We start from the raw sequence: 19,517 nt of genomic DNA, 5'->3' as shown, positions 1-19,517 counted from the left end.
CCCCTCAGTTGTTTACTGATCATTATTTTGTAAGACTATTGTGAGGCACATGCACATGAGCATGTATCCAACAGACGCACGCACTTCTATAAGTATGATTTGTGAAAAACAAACAAAACAAAACTAGAAAACGCAGACGGCTTTGTTTTACAAGCCAAAACACTTTGTGCCCACCGAGCCGATGTCGCATTAGCAGGCCGATTAATCACCATATTTGCAATATTTTGTTTGTTATTAAATACAATTATAAGAATGTTTGATCATTTAAGATGAATTGTTTTTAAAAACAAAAACAACAACAAAACAACTCAACTTTCAGCCTGATATTGTTTTGTTGTGATTAATTATTCAAGCCTGTCTTACGAGGTAAATATCTGCTTTTGTTGTGCAAAAGGTGAATTACTGCAATCTTACACTGAAACAAACAATTTCTCTGATCATTGTGGGCTTTTGAAACAGTGATACATATCAAATCGTTTTTTTCAATGTTTGAAACAGTGATACATATAAAATCGTTTTTCAATGTTTGAAAAAGTGAAGTGAACTAAATTTTCCACAAATTTGGGACACAAAATCAACTACGTCATTCCGAGCACAGTTACTTGGTATTTGGACAGCTTTTTTGGCCAGTCGAGCTACCTGATTCGAGCGATTGGTCCCTAGGGTTAGATTGTATGAAATATTAAAATATTTAATATGTAAAAATAAACGACCAAAGGTGGATTATTTGTTTTTTATGTGTATCATAGTGTACTAGAACACATTTTTTATGACTCTCATTCCAAGAGATCACCCTAAGGACCAAATCGCTCGAATCAGGTAGCTCGACTGGCCAAAAAAGCTGTCCAAATACCAAGTAACTGTGCTCGGAATGACGTAGTTGATTTTGTGTCCCAGCCCTGTGGGCGCTGACGTTTGATTTGGACTTGAGAGCGGGCTAACATTTTAAATCAATGAAAAATATCAAATTGTTATTTCAATGTTTGAAACAAAGAAATTTCATTTTGTTTTAGTGATATATTTTTATAATTCACCGGAAAGTATATAATAAAATGCAATCTTTGAAGTCAACGTTTGTTTACTGAGAAAAGAGAAACGCAAGCTGACAATTATAATATTTATTTGAACATTTGAACTTACAGATTATAACATACATTTCAACATGGAATAGGAATTGAGGTAGATACATCATAAAAGATCATGACCAAAACTGCTAGTAAATATCAAAGAAAAGACTTACATATTAGCATGCATACAGGTTTGTTTTATATTATTTGCTATGAATAGTACAACGTTAATATATAGTATAATAAACCTTGGAAATGTGATAGATCTAGGCATTAACCGTTTGGCGTTGATCTCCAGTATGCACTATTCTTGTTTTGTAAGTCATAATTCCGTTAAGTATGTTTTCCAAGTAACGATATATATACATAAATAAACAGCACTATGACATTTCTTAGCACAATAAGTAAATATTTGTTCAGTAACACTCATTTCGTTAACCATATGGCACAAAATCATTCACGTTTAATGGCACAACATGAAAAAAACAATCACTCAATCGTCGATAAAACTCTTAAAATGCATTAATAAACAGACATATCGTATTCAAGGAATAGCTAAAATATGCATTTCATTGTTAGTGAATAATATGGCGGCACAGTCTCAGATTATCATGCATATTGGCATGACTTATACCCTAACAAGAAACATGTTTTATAATGTATAAACGTTTACGTCACAAGTAATGTCCTGAGATAAAATTTCGATTTAGCACAGAAATATGGCATATTGAACAATCATGGCACTTTGTGAAAAATTTGTGTCTTGTGAAAAATGGTAACTTGGAATGTAAATATACCCATTTCCCTGTACATACATAAGTGTATAAACCCAAATGACTCAATATCCGAATGTCACACAAGTATGGTCAAATACGAAATGTTTCATATTATTGATTATTCGGTGTTTTCGGTGGTCTCATTAAAAAAATCCAACAAACCTTCAAGTCAAAATGTCTCGTTCATATTTAATAAATGAGGTACAAGCGTGACTTGGGAATGGTAGTTCATTGCAAAAAAAGTCAATCGAAGCGCGTATATTTTGTTAAAGTCTTCTACACAGTAGTTGCATTAATCATAAAACTGTTAACACTATACATTGGATGATTGCGGACTTTTGAAATACAAAGGGGCGCACAATACAATATCGTCAAGAGAATGAAAAGTATGATATATCAAAAACGTAAATCACAAAAACAAGGAAATTCTATATATTCAAAACGCATCTAAAACATCAACGTGGATATGAAATAAACTCTTCTAAACAATCAACTCTACTCTAATGATATATATCATTTGAACAATAATGAAAGTTATTTTTATCACCTGGCTCAAGACCTGAGTGCACTACCCGTGTTTTTAGTCTCTACTCTACTTAATTACTAACTATATGATCATATTATTCTTGCGACGATCACTGTTCGTCCATCATGTCATCTTCATTCTTTATACGAACGTTTTCACCATTGCTTTCCCCATTTCCATTTCCAATATTGGTGCTGTCAACATTCTGATTGCCATTATTTTCATTGTTATCTTCTCTTTCTTTCTGTTTCTTTTCTAACATATCTCTCAACTCTTTCATTTCATCTTGTAGGTTTACCAGCTCATCTTTCAGTTTGTCGTTTTCGTTTTCAAGGTACCCGGACTTGACTTCACGAATTCGTGTTATCTGCTTGCGATTTTCTCGGCATTTTCTTGCAGCTTCGTTATTTCTCCTCCGTCGCTCTACATATTTCATATCAAACAATGCCCTTGGGTTTGAATAGCTCCGCGGACGACTGTTGAAAGATTCCAGTGAACTTTGGATCCTTATGTCATCATAAGAATTATCAGGCAGATTTGACTGCGAAAGTGCGATTTCTGATAATTGCGCCAGTCCATTGGGGTAGGGCAGTGCATTAACGCTTGAAAATGACGTGTTGGATTCATCATTTGTCATTTTGCGCCTTAACTTTAAAGGCAGCGATGTGTTGGGACTATTTGAAGCTCGGGATGAGCTGTTCGACATATCTTCGCTTGACTCGTTCTCGGTACTTGGTCGTTTTTTCACCAGAGACAGAGGTTGCTCCTGAACTTTATCATAATAGTCAGGTTCGTCGTTCGAATCTGAGGACGTTAGGTCCGTGGTCGGAATCCAATAGGACTTGTGTGCTGAGACAGGCAGACCCCCGCTGTAAGGAGAAATCTGATTGGGTGGCATAGTGGTCGAGTATAATGGGCGAACTTGATCATCAACGCGATGTTTATAATTATGGCTTTCATCTTTCATGGATTTCATCTGATATGGATATTGAGCTTCATATTTCCCTGAGTTAATCTTAAATTCGGCATCTGATTGAGCGCGACTGAAGAATGAATCGGACGATGAAGGGATGGCGTGGTGAATCGGTGGGGATGAAGATGGCTGAGAGTAGACGGGATACTGGGAGGGATTTGGACCAGAGACACTTCTGCTGCGAATTGGTGACTGAGGTAGTAGGATACCGTTAGAATAAATCGGCGATGGGTATTCGGATGGGACGGATGGTTGCTGAGAACGTGCAAAACTTTGTGGAGGGGATGAATTTTGAGACGATATTTTCCCCATTTGACTTTCATCTGCAGTAAAGACTTCCTCAGTTGAAAGTCCAAACTTTTTCTTCACCAGATTCAGTTCGTTTCTAATTTTACAATTGTCTCTTGTCAGCTCTAATATCCTATTTTCTAACGCCATGTCATGTACTCTTCGCTTTTCTCTTGATCTCCGTGCTGCTTCGTTATTTTTCTTCCTCTTTTCCCAGTACCCATCATCTTTCTTGTTGTCCGGAATAAACTCCCGCTGTTTCCTCGATGGAATGTAACCACCCGACGTGTACCCGTTTTCATCGTCATAACTCCTGTACCCAGAGTCAGAGATCTGATTATTTCCCCTGTATCCGGAGTCAGAGACCTGGTTATCTGCCATGTTGTTGACTGTCGGTTTGGCCATCGCAGGTCTTGAGTCGGTATCGGCGTATGAAGCATTTGACATGAACATTTCCTTGTATTGGCTTGCAGATGACGGGTCTACGTTCATGATGTAAGTTCTTGAGTGAATCCCTGAGTGTAGGTTTGAAGCTTGTGAAAATGAGGTGGTGCTAGCAGCTGGCTGATAAGGCCGCTCAGCAAGCATAGCAGTTATGAGACGTGAGGAAGTCCCGCTGCTTCGGGAAGAGGTGTCCAGCAACCTGAAAAAATAACATTAAATTGATTAATCTAAGTACAATTAAAAACCCGCGAACAATACAAATATTATACGGATACAGTTTTGTGTCATTAAATATTTATAATTGTTCCCTTTTACAACTTAGTATATTATTTTAATTATCTTACATGAAAAGCAATCCTTTGAATGGAATTTGTTTTGTTAATGTTTGTGTAGCGAAGTTGAACGACTGTCTGAATAGAAGTAGTTTTATTTACTGTAATTATTGATAATCTCCGTTGCGTCATTCGAATCGATATTCACGCTTATTATCATTCGTGTCCTGTATCTCGGCTAAGTAAACACTTACCCAATAGTTATGACGAAATATGTTAAGTACAATATATTAAATACTAGTAAACAAGATTTGACTCCAGGCGGACCTGCACATTATCCAGCTTAAGCGCTTTATCTCTTAAACTTAAATTCAAGTGTTTTATGTTTATTAGGTGATTTTGTTTTTCACTAAACTATTGCTTATTTACGTGCAGTAGAGTGCACAGTCATTAACTGTAATTGAGGCTTTCTTTGAAAGCTTTAGATTTACGTCATTTAAATCAACTTTAAATGAGGGATTCTGTGAAATCATATGATTTACGTCATTGGATAAGTATCACAAGATGGTTTAATACTAAAAGTGCATTATGCGCAATTGGTTATCCTGTTCCTGCGATATCTCTCCCTTTTCATGATTGTTTAGATTTAAAATGAAACTGTTAGGAAGTTTTATGTATATTTTTATCCGCGAGATTATCTAAATAATGAGTATATTTAAAAGGTTTTTATTTGGTCTAATAGACATCCGGAAGCAGTGAAAGATGTGTAAGCCTGGAGCAACACTCAAGTTCAGGAAATGTTAAACTGCTGTTTATTTATTAAGCGATTGGCCTTTACCATACGAAGTATAGAATGTGACAACAAGCTTTCAACTATCATCTCATAAACATCTTATGACCCCATAATCGTGTTAATCTTAATTACGAGTTAAGCTGTTGTTTTGCTGTAACAACCGTTTGATCATTCATTCGCCTCATGTTTTCTCTGTTTGGCGTTTGTAACAACACGTATTTTTGTATCTGGTCTGTTTTACGTAAAAATAAAGCCGAGGTATTTATGATGGCTTCGGTGTTTGCGTTTGCGTCGTGCTTAAACTATAAGTTTGGTCATAGTGAATTAGAAAATCCAATTGAAACTTTGTACACATGTTACCAGAAACAATATGCAATGGTAGCACGCCCATAATTTAGGCTTTAATATTTGTCCGGTTCTGTCCCAGTTGGCATTCGCTTTGCGGCACTCTTGTTTGTATTTGCATTTATAATCTGATTGCGTAAATAACATGATAGTTATATCATCAGTAATCTTCTTTCGCCGTGAATGTTGCTTAGTATATTGATTATCCGTTGTTGCTTTATTCTTACTGAGTAAGGCTGATGATGTTTTTTTCTCATTGATTTCCCCACGGGCAATTATTTTATCATGACAACATGAACTCTGACGACGCAGGGATATAGAAGATATGTCAGGCCATGGAGCGCGTAGTGGTAGAGTTTGAGATATAAAAAGGCTCCAAGAATCAATAGTTTCTCCTGTTTTTATGCCTTAGCCGTAGGTGATTACAAGTATTGATGTAAATGACTGGGTTCAGTAGTGTCAGGGCTGAAGTTTGGTCAAGCGCTCATGGTTTAAATTTGATGCAGTTTAAAGGCATGGCTTTGAGCGTATCAATCGTATGTAAATGAAATGCAGATTGAACGAAATTGAATTCAAATAAATTCTTCAAGAAAGTGACTTTATATTTGATAAACACATCTTTTGTTAGCTAAATGTAGTGCCTATAGGAGTAAGATGTAATTCCGAGATATTTGACATCCAAAGTTATTTTAACATATTTTCCAAAACACTTTCCAAATACATTGTACAATTTTCTAGAACCGTCCGATTTTCCAAACTGCTTATATAAAATCATAGTTGTTACTTTATATTTTATAAAAAAAATTCGTAGGGTGTTGTGTAACAGTTTGTGTTTTGTTTCATGATACATACATGCAGCATGATATAATGCCCACTAGTAATGAATGTTTATGGTAGATATATTTTTTCTGATTTCTTTGCCATAATAAGTTTAAAAACAAAACATTATGAATTTAAATGAGTTAACTTAATTCGCCACTGGGCTAAGCTGTTGACGTTTATCTTTATTTCGTAAACATTGTAGTGTTAACTGATTACATAAAATAAAACAGGTAAAATATCGTTTGTCAAAAGTTATAGCAGAACTGCTACTTAAAAAAGAAATAATATAATGAAAACTACAGGGACTGGCATATTAGTTCAAAATAATTATGTTCATCAAAATAAAGAAATATGGTTAATAAATATACAAAATCAAAACAATAATATTATTTTGAGGATTTACTTAACGCCAACAGAAACCAACTAGGAAACTAAATGAATAGTTGAATGCATGAATGAACGAGTTAGTTAATAAATAAATCAATCAATAAATAAATAAATAAATAAATAAATAAATAAATAAATAAATAAATAAATAAATAAATAAATAAATAAATGAAGAATAATTATGTTCTTGAAAGAAAATAAATATTAAAAAAAACAAAAACAAAATTGAACAGTTGAATAAAACGTTTATACAAAATTAAGCAGTTAAAATAATTTATAAAAGTTCAAACAAATAAACAGATATAGATACGGTATACTAAATCATATTAAGAAAATATAAATAAATGCATGTTAAATAAATAAACAAAACATCGTTATGCTATTCCGTATTCTGTTTATTTTTCCCCTGTTATTTAATTACACATCAAGTTCATGCTATAGACTGAAGACTTTTTAAAATAAATATATTAGTCAGCTGCAAGTTTATTTTAAAAATAACCATCAACATATTATTTTATGAAACATACCCTGCATCCCTTTCATGTACATAGTTTCCTTTATAAAGGTTGTCGTTGAAGCCCGCTAACTGTTTTTCAAGAAGCATGTTCTCTCCTCTAGTGTTACTGTTCGACTATTACGATATTGCAATTCCTAGCGTATTATATTGTTCATGATCACACACAAATTACGAATGTCTAATATTACATAAATAATATCGCTCTGCACACTTCAACGTACTTTACATAACTAGTCTTCTTACTATGGGAAAATAGTTTTAACAATAGTATCTTGTGAACACGTGACCATGGGCATGCGTAAACACATCTACAACTGAGCACGATACTTATTCACAGCCAAGTTCAAAACAAGTAAATCAATTTTTTACTCTGAGCAAACAAGCGTTTCGCGCCGCCTATTCCGTATGTACTGAACCACTAGAAATAGTTTAGAAAACTCTATCTCCAAAAGCTAGAAGTCACCTAAGGTAAACCATACAGACGGTAGACCGCAGGTTGACCTCAAGTGACCGCTGCACAATGAACGCCGGTCAATTCAGGCCAAGGTCTGGGCTAGCTATCTGGTGTAAGTTTATATGTTTAACGTTAATAAATGGTCTAGCCTAAAGTTGTTATTAATTAATATATCCTGATCTGAGTAATTTGTGTTTTCGCTATACTCACTGTATCTCAATGATAGTAGCATGTATTTGTTGACCCAATTTAACACTCAGGATTTCGTAATATCGTTTAAAAATCTATAGCATGTTTTTAATCTAATATGGTTTTGTTCATATAAGTCCGTTCATATAACATAAAACAACGACTTTTAGTTTGATATTGAATATAAAGAAGAGAAAAACATAACTTGACTTGTATTGAAACACATTAATAACAAACATCAAACGTGTATGTTTATGAATGAGTCAGTAATCAATCGACTCACCAGAAGGCTTTTGTTCCGTTGATATGGCGAAATAAATGTGTATCCCCTCACTAGTTCCATAAGATCATTCCCTGAGTTTCTGAAAAAAGGTGTATAAGTGTATCACATTATATAACGTTGTACGCGGATAGATATTTATCCATGTTTTCATGAGTAAACAGTGACGCCTCACTGATTCACAAGCCTAGTACGAACTGAATTGACCTTGCATTATACTCGTTAAAACACCGCGGCTTCACACAAAGAAATCCACGAACCCCTTAGGATAAAAATCAAGATAGCAAAACCCAAAAGGAAAAACCTACTCACCATGTTTTAGTCTTTGAGGACCAAACGGGTCCGCTCTAGCCTTCGAGTCTTCACATAAACTGCACTATTACCTCACTTGACCTAAGAAGCATGTGCGCGCGCACCTCCGATTATATAAGGGTGATAGATTGGATAAAATGACAAGTATGTGGCCTCGTTTTATCGCTCTTGTATTTATCAGAGGATACTAAGTCATAAGTCGAATTTGATTCACAGCGCAATGTACGCTTACGCTTTTTGGGATGGTATCTTAATTAGATGTTAAAGTGTCTTAATTTTGATATAGTTCAAATCAATGAGTTGGTATTATGATATTGGCCAGATCATTTTGTCCTAAATCGATTTTGAAATCCAATCGCTAAAGCAGGGTTTATATTTTGTTGTCTAGTTTGTGGAAATATATTGTTCTCTTTATAATTTTTGTACACAATATTTAAGTTGTAATTGTCGAAGGTTTTATTTTCTACGAGTGTGATGTTGTTTTGAAATGGAAAAATAGAGTTTTTTTTTTTTAAATTTGAATTATTGTACATATTTATTTCGTTTACCTAGATGCCTCAATCCCTTTTCAAAATTTTGGAATCTGGGTTAATCATGAACAGTCATAATCCAACGCAATTAATAATATTTTGACATATCCTAAGATATAATGTATTGTTAAATACTGGTCTTGTAAACATATGTCTTAAATAATAAGATTAAGCAAACTTCTATTACTTATATACACTGAGTACGATACATCTTTAACAAGAGCATTACGTATTTTTCTTCACTCTAAACATCACATTACAATCTACACGATATTTTTTTATGATTGAAGCAGAATTAGTCGCAAATAAGTTCAATATATTTAAATCAAATTGGAAATGGCCATAGTTTTTAGCATGTCGAGGTCAAACTTGTCGGTTACTGAATAAAGTAATAAAGCGACGTGTAACAGCTGCAAGCGACATGAAAAACGGCATTTCGAAAAGTGCGAAATGTTACAAGTAATGATAATATAATACATCAACATCATATTTTGCTTTCTACGAGGCTTATTACAAATATACATAAACTATAATGTAACAGATGGTGCGGAATTGATTATACAACATAATAAGGCTGACCCCCCCCCCCCCCCCCCCTCCTTTGGTACACATCGATCTGGGGAAATGTAATGAATGACTCGGGCCTCGAGAGAATGTTAAGCGGTACGCAAACACTAAATATTTGGTATTACTGGGTACACAGACCCTGAAATTTGAAAAATAGGTTTGTTACACAGGATTCGGTTTGAAAGAATAGAAGTGCAGAACGCAAGGGGGGGGGGGGGTTACATACTTGTACTTGTTTAATGTTTGCCTGTGATCTATATTCCATACTGTTCAATAAAATACAGTAACGCTAAAACTGTTGCTTCTTAGTGTATCTGGGTAGTTAAAAATCAATATATACAAACATGTATGCAGTGTCATTACATGTATTGTAACTGTATGCAACATAAAAATGTCTACATACAGCACTTAATCTAGTAAAATTGCTTTTGGGTCCTCACTTCATGCTTCTGAAATAGGGTTAAAAACTTTATACTTATTTTTGACTAGATTACCTTTCATAATTTCAGACTAACATTTCAAAAAAAGCAAGAGCTATATACCCATCCATTATATAGCTTAACAAACATTTGTCCTGACCTATGCTAAAACTTACACTCAATTTGTGATGCACATTAACAGCTAATGTGATTTAAAGAGTTTGTGCTTTTTGTGATGATATCATTTCATATTGCATTTGAACATGATGCAACTGATAATAATACTAACAACAGAAAGTCAATTTTCTTAATAATACAGGCACATACAGTTAATCAGCTTGTATTAATCTCCATGATGTCCAAGTGTTTATTCAATTGTTTTGTTTGAAATAGTATGGTCCTCCAGTTGTATGAGAGTGTTGTTCTTTTGCAATGGAAACTGAAAACATTTTGAAAAAATAAAAGCAGTGTTTTGAAATCGAAATAATTGTTCATTTTATTTCATTTACCTAGATGCCTCAATCCCTTTCCAAAATTTTAGAAACTGAGTGAATCATGGCAGTAATCCAACGCAATTAATAATATATTGACATATACTAAGATATTGATGAAAATCAAATGGGGAAACGGCATGTCAAGGTCAAACTTGTCGGTTACTGAACCGGTAAAATAGCGACGAAGTGTATAACAGCTGCAAGCGACATAAAAAAACACATTTCCATATGTGAGAAATGTTACAATAAATAATTATACAATAATTAACATTATATTTTGTTTTCTTGAACGCTTTCTAGGAATATACATAAAATATAATGTAACAGATGGTGAGGAATTCATTACACAACATAATCTCGGTACACAGACACTTGAATTTGAAAAAAGAGGTTTGTAACACAGGATTTTGTTTGAAAATATAGAAGTGCAGAACGCAGGGGGGGGGGGGGGGGGGCATAATGTTTGCCTGTGATCTTGTTACCAAATTGTTCAATGTCAATAAAATTATAGCAACGCTTCAAACCCACATTTCAAAATAAGCAAGAAAAGAGCTATGCCAATCCATTATATAGCTTAACAAACATTTCTGCTGACTTCTGCTTAAACTAACTCTCAATTGTGATGCATTATAATGACAATATCATAACACAAACAATACATCCATTGTTATCCGCTTCATAACTTATGTGATGGTAAGGTTTGTGCTTTTTGTGATGATTACTTTGAAAATTATTTCATATTTCCTATATCATATTATTAGTTTGTAATCTGTATGTTGTCCAAGTGTTGATTCAATTCTTTCATTGGAACAGTATAATCCTCCAGTAAAAATAAGAAACGTACTATGGTTTTGCAACGCAGAAGTTCACAAGAACATCGCTCGTCTTTGATGAAAAATATTTAGCAAGCAATCATTTTCGTTTTTAGCTCGACTATTCGAAGAAAAGGTGGGCTATACTACTCGCCCCAGCGTCGGCGTCGACGTCGGCGTCTGGTTAAAGTTTTAAGGCAAGTTGGGATTTTCACTTTTAAGTCCAATACCCTACATTCAATTGACTTAATACTTCACACAGTTGTTTAGGGCCATCACATGATGAGGTTTGATAACTCCATATTATTCTTTACACAGATTATGGCCCCTGATTGACTGTGGAACTTAGGTTAAAGTTTTAGGGCAAGTCGGAATATTTATTAATAACTTCTATATCCTTTGTTCAATTGACTTAATACTTCACACAGTTGTTCAGGACCATCACACAATGAGGTTACATAACTCCATATTATCCTAAATACAAGTTATGGCCCCTGATTGACTTAGGTTAAAGTTTTAGGGCAGGTTAAAGTTTTAGGACAAGTTGGGATTTTCACTTAAAACTCCAATACCATTCATTCAATTGACTTAATACTTCACACAGATGTTCAGAGCCATCACATAATGAGGTAAGATAACTCCATATTATCTTTTATACAAATTATGGCCCCTGATTGACTATGGCACTTAGGTTAAAGTTTTAGGGCAGGTTGGGATATTGTTTAATAACTTCTATACCCTTCATTCAATTGACTTAATACTTCACACAATTGTTCAGGACCATCACCCACTGAGGTTACATAACTCCATATCCTTAATACAAGCTGATTGACTTAGGTTAAAGGTTTAGGCTAGTAAAAGTTAAGGGCAAGTTGGGATTTTAATAAAAAAAACTTCTATACCGTTCATTAAATGCACTTAATTAAATTCAAAATTATTTGCGACCAACTTACAACAAGAAACATAACTCCGTTTTAAGCCTAAATACAAATTATGGCCCTTGAATTTTTTTATTTTTAATTTCCTTTGAAAGGCATATTTGTATATTCTAAACCACATTTTCATAATGGGAAATCAAGTTATTTGAATGACTTGCGTCATTGTTTGGGCGGGCTGGTGGGAGAGCAGTATCAAAGTCACCTTATGTATCGAATAATTTTAGTTAGGTTTGACATAAAGAGACCAAACGTGGTATTATTACATCCTTTTTGTATTCTAAGTCAAAGCGGCGTAGTCGAGCGCGCTGTCTTACGACGGCTCTTGTTTATATGTGTTCCGATGCATGTTTACCAGTAAAAAAAATAACCTTCATCATGAAAAACACAACAAATCCCTGGGAAATAGCATCTGTAGAGTAAGTATAATGTGATTACATTTAAGACCTAAATACGTTAAGCTTAGCCCATTATAGTTGTTTTTGTATAATTATTTAAGATTCTTATTTTGAAGAGTTTTTAGACGATTTTATGAAAATCATGATAACTATTGTTTGTTGTCTAAAATAAATGTTAATTGAGTATTGATTTCAAGAACAGTCATATAAAATTAAATGTATATCAAATACAACAGTGTTATACACATACATTGAATTCACATAGAGAAAAAATAATCACATATTCAAAATACATTAATAACATTATAACCAGCAGTAACATGACCTATGCAACACTGCAAAAAAAAGAGGAAACATGTTATAACTAAACACACCTTTGCAGTGCACTTTGTAATATAACAATCTTCCAATATAAAGAAACATATCCAAGATATAGACAAGTTCAAAATATGAAAATGCACATATAAAATTATAGATACTAAAAGCCATTGATCAACAACAAGAAGAGTAACTAAACGCGGGTAAACACCATATCATCGTATAACAACTGTTTATAAACATGCACTTATTGTATTAAAACACAAAAACAAGACAGTAATATAAAAACTTTACAGAAAGTATTTTAAATTTTCCACATTAAAAAAATCAAACTTTGGTAATGCAAATCCTTGTATACGATAGCAAAATGTGATATAATGTCATTTTAAATGAGCGCATGTGCAAGTAATTTGAAATAAAATATATTACATCAAATAGACATATTTCTAACATCATACCAAATAGCTCGCATAAGCAATGCACTTCGGGATTCGTTGCAAGCATGATTTCTCTTTGGAGCTATGACTAGATTGGAGCAGTCAATGTGTTCTGGCAGCTCAATATTGTTTCTCTAGTTTATTCTTTCCACGGAGAGACCTTGTTTTTCCTGATCCTGTTGGAAAAGTCGATATTACAGTAATAATTGTTCTTGTCCCACTCTACGTACAACTTCATTGCCTATAATGACCTTTCCATCGACCTTTGTCCGGTCAATGCCTTCTGACCGGGTAATTCCTTTTTGCAATTTTTTTTTTACCGTAATGACTTACAATGTTAACCGCGTTTGATATTGGTTTAGATAATAAGTAATGGACAAATGGAATACTGTTCATGTTATGACAGGCTAGGAAGATCTACATGTTGTTTGATAGAGTTTAACATCGAGTCAAAGGTCGTATAGGGTCAGGGAGGTCGTAATGAGTTAATGTTATATCGGACTGGATCACATAAGGATGGCACATGATCTTAATGAATCATGCGAGGCCAGGGTTGAAAAGAGCTATTTATGTTTTGGTAATGTTGAACTTGTTATTGCCAAAAGTTTAAATGGTTATTATTACCGTAGTTTGACTGAAATATAAAGGAGTGTCTGCGTGAAAATACTAATATTGATATCATACAATCTATTTATTGCGTTTGTGAAATAATTGGTATCACATTAAATAGACACACTGTTGAATATGTGACGTTAAACTTATTTTTTTTTTCGTTAAGGTTGAAGCAAAGTAGTTTGTTATTTTAACAGTTTTTTTCAGCACCCATGGAAAATTGATTCATCACATATTAAAGGGCACAAGGGAACGGTTTATTTTTTACCGTAAAGGTCACAGGATAGCGCGCGCAGGGCTCAGTGAAGGTCAACCTGTTTTAGCGGGCCCGTACTAGGTCGCGAAAAGGTCTGAAAGAATACAGGGGTATTAAACGGGCTGGGTCAAAAAGGTCAAGTTCTAAATTCAGATGTCAACATAAATTCTGTCAGTTGTAGCCCTTAAAACCCGGGTCCCTTAATCAGATCTGCCCTCGTTTGAGTGTATAAGATTTCAGACGAGGTCAATTGAAGACAAGACAGTGGGTAAAAGGAGCGAACCCGCCATTACTAGGGCAAAGCGAACCGCAAGGGTCAATTTGGGGCACAAATGGAGCAAGATTTATTGGCGGTATAAAGTGGACATGAAAGGATGCAGCTGCATTGTTTGATTTTAAAACATAAAACAGGACCCTGTGATGATAATCAGTAGCCTGGAGTATGGATACATAAGTAAGCATCGTGAGAAAAAATAGGTTGAACTTTTCAACCCGCCTAGAGAAATAGATGCAAGGCACGCCATCTTATATAAAAATAACTGCCTTTTCTATATTGGTGCTGATGTCTGATTTATTGTATCTCTGTTGTTTATGAAAACCGAGGCTATCGGTGTTTATCATGTCATAAATATTTATTTAAACCCGTGATTTGTATATTCATTTCATATTACTCCTCAATCAACCATTTAAAGTCAATGAACGTGAACATTATAATGTACACTTATACTCATGCAATGAAAGAAAATGCAATATAAGCTGCTTATATGGATCAGAAACGTAAGATTCTTATTGAAATATTAGTCAACATTCCTTTACTAACAGTGCGATGGCATATACAAATAATTAGTATCCCTTTGGGAGATAAACAGCCTTCGTTAAAAACATCCTTCTAATCTAAATCAAGTTCAAGTAAGTAAACTGTTGACCAGGCAACATAGTTCAGGAAAGGTCAGACGTACTTACATCTTTTCTATGTGAAAAGGATATTGCCGGAGTACGTAAAATATTCTTTGAACGGTTGACCTTTGGCTTTCGGACTTTCAATTAACCATTTCTGCCATTCGTTTGGTTAGTGTTCAACAATTAGAGTCAAAGTAATGGTAAAAAAAGAAGTCAATAGGTGCTAATTGAGATATTGTTTTGTTTAAGTTCTAATTGTTATTTCTACGTTAATATAATCAATTTATAACATCAATGTGGTCAGTTCATAATGATGCCTGGCTGGTGTCATTTTGAGGCCCTTCGTGTGTAGTGAGAGAACTTGTATTAAATGTTACCTAAAATAATTTTAGAAACTGGATTGTTAATTTGCCTAATTAACAAGCAAAAAGTACACCCTAATAATGCAATCAGAAACCGACCTCTTTTTCATTTAATAATGTTTTTTGTTTGTTTATTTGTTGCATTATTCAAAATAAACAATTTTTAGCTATTGAATTAGTTTGTGGAAAAAGCGTATTGTCTATTTCACCCGATGATGATTTTGTTGTGATAATTTGAGATAGAACGACTTTTAACCTTATTTTATAGACAGAAATGATATCAACATAGGTCAGCCGGGTGTTGATCGCTTTTAGATTGTTTCTTTGAAATCCCAAAATGCTAATAGATAGAGAAAATTCTTTATAAATGATTTCCGGCGCGTACCAAAAATATTAATCATAAGGACAAGAAAACCAGTACAAAATATGACTTTGTCGCCGACAATCCTGATGCCCTAAAGTGGTCATCATTTCAAAGCAATGATATTTCTGCCCTTAATTAGCATATCTGTATCATAAAAATCTCATTCCCTTAATGTCACATAAAGGCCCTATTGTCCTCAAAATGAGCAAGGGCATCGAATTGGACGCAATTAGTATGCATGCTGGCATCTGTGCATTTTCTGCACCTTCTCACAAAACCCGTAATTGCTTCAGCTGACCGCAAAATGACCTCGGTAGGCTTAGAAAAAACTACTCACGCACTGGAGAAAATCCATTAAATGTTTTATGTGCAGTGTAGCTTGGTAGGTTTATGTTTTACCGCTAAGGTCAAGCGAAGTTATATAGGGTAACGCATGCGAGGTCACTCGGGGTCAAGTTATGACCGTTACTCCTCCTCTATTCCGATGATATATTTTCGGTCGGTCGAGAAAGTGCATTTGCTATTGTTTGGGGTTAAATGTTTGGCGGGGGTATTCCAGTTCATGGTCGTGGCGGGGTGAAACGGAGATTGAATTTACAGGAAATGAATTATTTGTCTTCCAAGATATATATATATATATATATTTATATTAACGTTTCTGTGCTTAACATCGTGTCCCAGAATAAACTTTTGACATACTATAGTATAGTATATTATTATTATTATTATTATTATTATTATTATTATTATTATTATTATTATTTGTACTACTATTATTAAAGTCAAGAAGATAATTGTTTTTGTGGTTCCATTAAAAGAAATTCAAATATCGACAAAGAGATAAATTTACTATTCACGAGGACTCGGCCACAAACTGTTGTGCCGTTTAAAGCATATTTTAAAATGAAATATATACATTTTTATCATTTTGAAATGGCCTTATTCTAATTTCTTATGCAAATTGTTTCCACGTTTAGTTTTTGTTATAAAACTCATGTTTTTGTTTAATGTTACATAATATTAAGACTCGTATTTGATCATAACATTTATTTCAAGCTTCTTGCTTCATTTTTTTTCTTTTGCGATTTGCGGAGCTGAAAAGAAACCTTCGTGAACATATTCATTTTCATGCTCGTGGTTCAAGTGTGATGATTGTTCAAAGATACATACAGTGATGACTTTGTTGTTATAACAATAACGACCAAAATGCTGATTGGATCTATGCACTAAACTGTAGTGTATGAAAGTGAAAATTAAAGTTAATTTTCTTTGTATGCTTTTGCAATATAATCTCAAACTACAATCTTGCTAGGAGGACACAGACTCTTTGTACAGACCAGACGGAAAAAGGTCTATAGTTTTCACAAAAGTTATCACTGCTCTCGTTCGTTGCTTTGATAAAATATATAAAAATTTATAATACAACAGAACTAAGGTTGAACCCGATGTTCACTTAACCTATCAATATCAATGGTAATTTTAAGAGCATTTTTGTTTCAACTAATACATATTAAAATTGAGGTCCGACTATTCTTAGACTAGACACTTGCTGGTTACACTCTCGTCGGAAAATGCTGCCATACCGTCTCCTTGATCCATTCAAGGGTAGCTGAGTTAATTAAAGCTGGGCACATTTTAACTCATGTATTTGATTTACACCTGCTAAATAATATGACGCCCTCATACTATTTTCTTTTTACTTTCTTTACATGTTGTTGTTGTTTTTTCTTGTAAGCGATAAAATCTGCAAAAACGAGATTGCAAATAAAACATGACGAATAAATTTGTTTCCATATGTTCACAATAACATGTGGTTATGTTATTCAAGAACGGAAATATAGTGAGCCTAGATGCTTGGTAATACGTCTTCCAGGTCTTCTAGGTTACATAGAAAACCTATACGTTTCTACTATCGTGGCATGTATTCATAAATATTTTATAAGACCATACTGGAATGCACGAATATCAGTTTTCAAGTTTAATTATTATTATCCTCATTGTATATAAATACATGTACACCACAATATATAATACACAAAACAATGAAACATTTAATTATCATCAAACAAAATAGTTTACAGACATATCAAACACAATCACGTTATCGTAATAATAAGTAGAAACCCCACATCGGAATGGAATTGTAATTATCAAAAAATCTTGTAAAAAATCGGAGTATGGAGAATGAGTCTTCGGAAGTTCAGTATTAATATAGTTTTACAGAACAATGCCAACTTAATGATCAAATATGCAGGCTTACAGTATTTGGGATACAACATCAACAGTCTAGGGGCAACCACTCTGACAGCTTTAAAGAAAACTAAAAATTTCGCGAATACCAATCGCGAATGTATGTTGGATTATAATACACTTATAGATGAATGAAATGAGACAGCTGAAGTAGAATATGATGCATATGCGATATTTTGAAAACCTGTATACACCTGCAGACGCATCACTCATTTGTCAAATGCCCAATCGGAACTGAAGAAAATAAATAAATTACATTAGCGGACATCAGTGAATGAAAACATCAAGGATGGCGAAACTGTATTGTTTCTCAAAAGTGGGTTTTGTTAATGTGCAAGTGATCATCACGACGGAATGTAAAGGCAGTAAAACATATAAGGTTGATCCCAATAATCAAAGAGCGACATCATTATGCACTACTGTCTTGAAGTTATATAAAAAAATATATTACTTTAAACTTATATGTATAAGAAAGTTTATATACACAATCCAGACGGAAAGGATATTGCGTTTTCCTGCTAATCATTTGTCCATGGGGTATATCTCCCCACACACTACCCCGATGGCGAATATACCCACATGGTGTAATCTTAATGGTCTAGAACCTTACTTGGCCTGGTCTCCTGACTCAGCGTTTTGTGTCGGGCCAGGCCAGGACAGGACATATTTAATTCACAATTCAGAAAAAAGAGTAAGTTGTTTAGAATGATCGAACCAGTATACCACCAATAAAACACAAAAAGATGCAATACAAATAAACTAGCAATTAAATATCTATCTACCAATGCTTAGGATAATTTGTATAAGAAAGTATATTATTAATATTTTATTGTAAACGTTGTAAATAATATATATATCATGTATATGTGTATTCAGTTCACACACCTGATTTAAATTTCAAGACAATCAAATGCCTTCTGGCATAGTTTTGAATGGTTACCGTCAAATTGGATAGATGATGATAACGGTAAAAGCAATAAGAAAACATTTGGTTTGACCGGAATTTAAACTCTCAGTCATTTTTATGGACATCATATTATTTTCTGATAAGATCATATCGCATACACAGCTAATAACATATTTGTTAATAAGAGTGTCCTCTGAATTGTGTAATAAATATAATTGAAATAACAGTATTTTCAACATACATTACTTCTCGACTCATACAAAAAGGGCTTTCAATACAACAACTTACTTATCTAAGTTATGACCATGAAGCTCAATTACATAATAAATGAATTTACTTATAATATACAAAAATAATGTTTCCATTGTGCTATGTATATAGTTTTGAACAACTTCATACTCAATTAAATTAACCGTAGGGTGGATTTTCTACATATAAAATAAAGTCAAAACACGAAAGTCATCACAAATTAAAAGAGATATGTATGTATTTATTATTTGAGTTTGAACAC

General features: G+C 33.7%; 2 protein-coding genes across 4 annotated transcripts in view; one reads left to right on the top strand and one right to left on the bottom strand.

Annotated features, from left to right (window-relative positions):
• The window catches only part of LOC128213652 (serine/threonine-protein phosphatase 6 regulatory ankyrin repeat subunit B-like), a 102,632-nt gene that overhangs the window by 7,460 nt on the left and 75,655 nt on the right, over positions 1 to 19,517 (top strand). The window lies entirely within an intron of this gene.
• LOC128213653 (nuclear factor interleukin-3-regulated protein-like) lies at positions 1,104 to 8,521 on the bottom strand. 3 transcript variants are annotated; one of them, XM_052919644.1, is made up of 3 exons: positions 8,446 to 8,521; positions 8,137 to 8,215; positions 1,104 to 4,273 (listed from the first exon to the last, which is right to left on the bottom strand). In XM_052919644.1, exon 3 carries the CDS (start codon positions 4,216 to 4,218, stop codon positions 2,479 to 2,481), a length of 1,740 nt encoding a protein of 579 aa, XP_052775604.1. In that variant the 5' UTR covers positions 4,219 to 4,273; positions 8,137 to 8,215; positions 8,446 to 8,521; the 3' UTR covers positions 1,104 to 2,478. The 3 variants fall into 3 exon arrangements, with proteins under 3 accessions (XP_052775604.1, XP_052775602.1, XP_052775603.1); XM_052919642.1 differs by lacking the exons at positions 8,137 to 8,215; positions 8,446 to 8,521 and adding an exon at positions 7,221 to 7,456; XM_052919643.1 differs by lacking the exons at positions 8,137 to 8,215; positions 8,446 to 8,521 and adding an exon at positions 4,419 to 6,624.

Source organism: Mya arenaria, chromosome 13 (genome assembly GCF_026914265.1).
Source record: "Mya arenaria isolate MELC-2E11 chromosome 13, ASM2691426v1".
Lineage (NCBI taxonomy): Eukaryota > Metazoa > Mollusca > Bivalvia > Myida > Myidae > Mya > Mya arenaria.
Note: the sequence above shows the minus strand (reverse complement) of the source record. Positions and strands in the feature narration are given on the sequence as shown.

Excerpts from the sequence above, each read along its gene's own strand:
- LOC128213653 (XM_052919642.1), bottom strand. The coding sequence starts at position 7,297 with ATGCTTCTTGAAAAACAGTTAGCGGGCTTCAACGACAACCTTTATAAA. Across the intron at positions 4,274-7,220 it reads GTACATGAAAGGGATGCAGG|GTTGCTGGACACCTCTTCCC; the intron begins GTATGTTTCATA and ends TTATTTTTTCAG.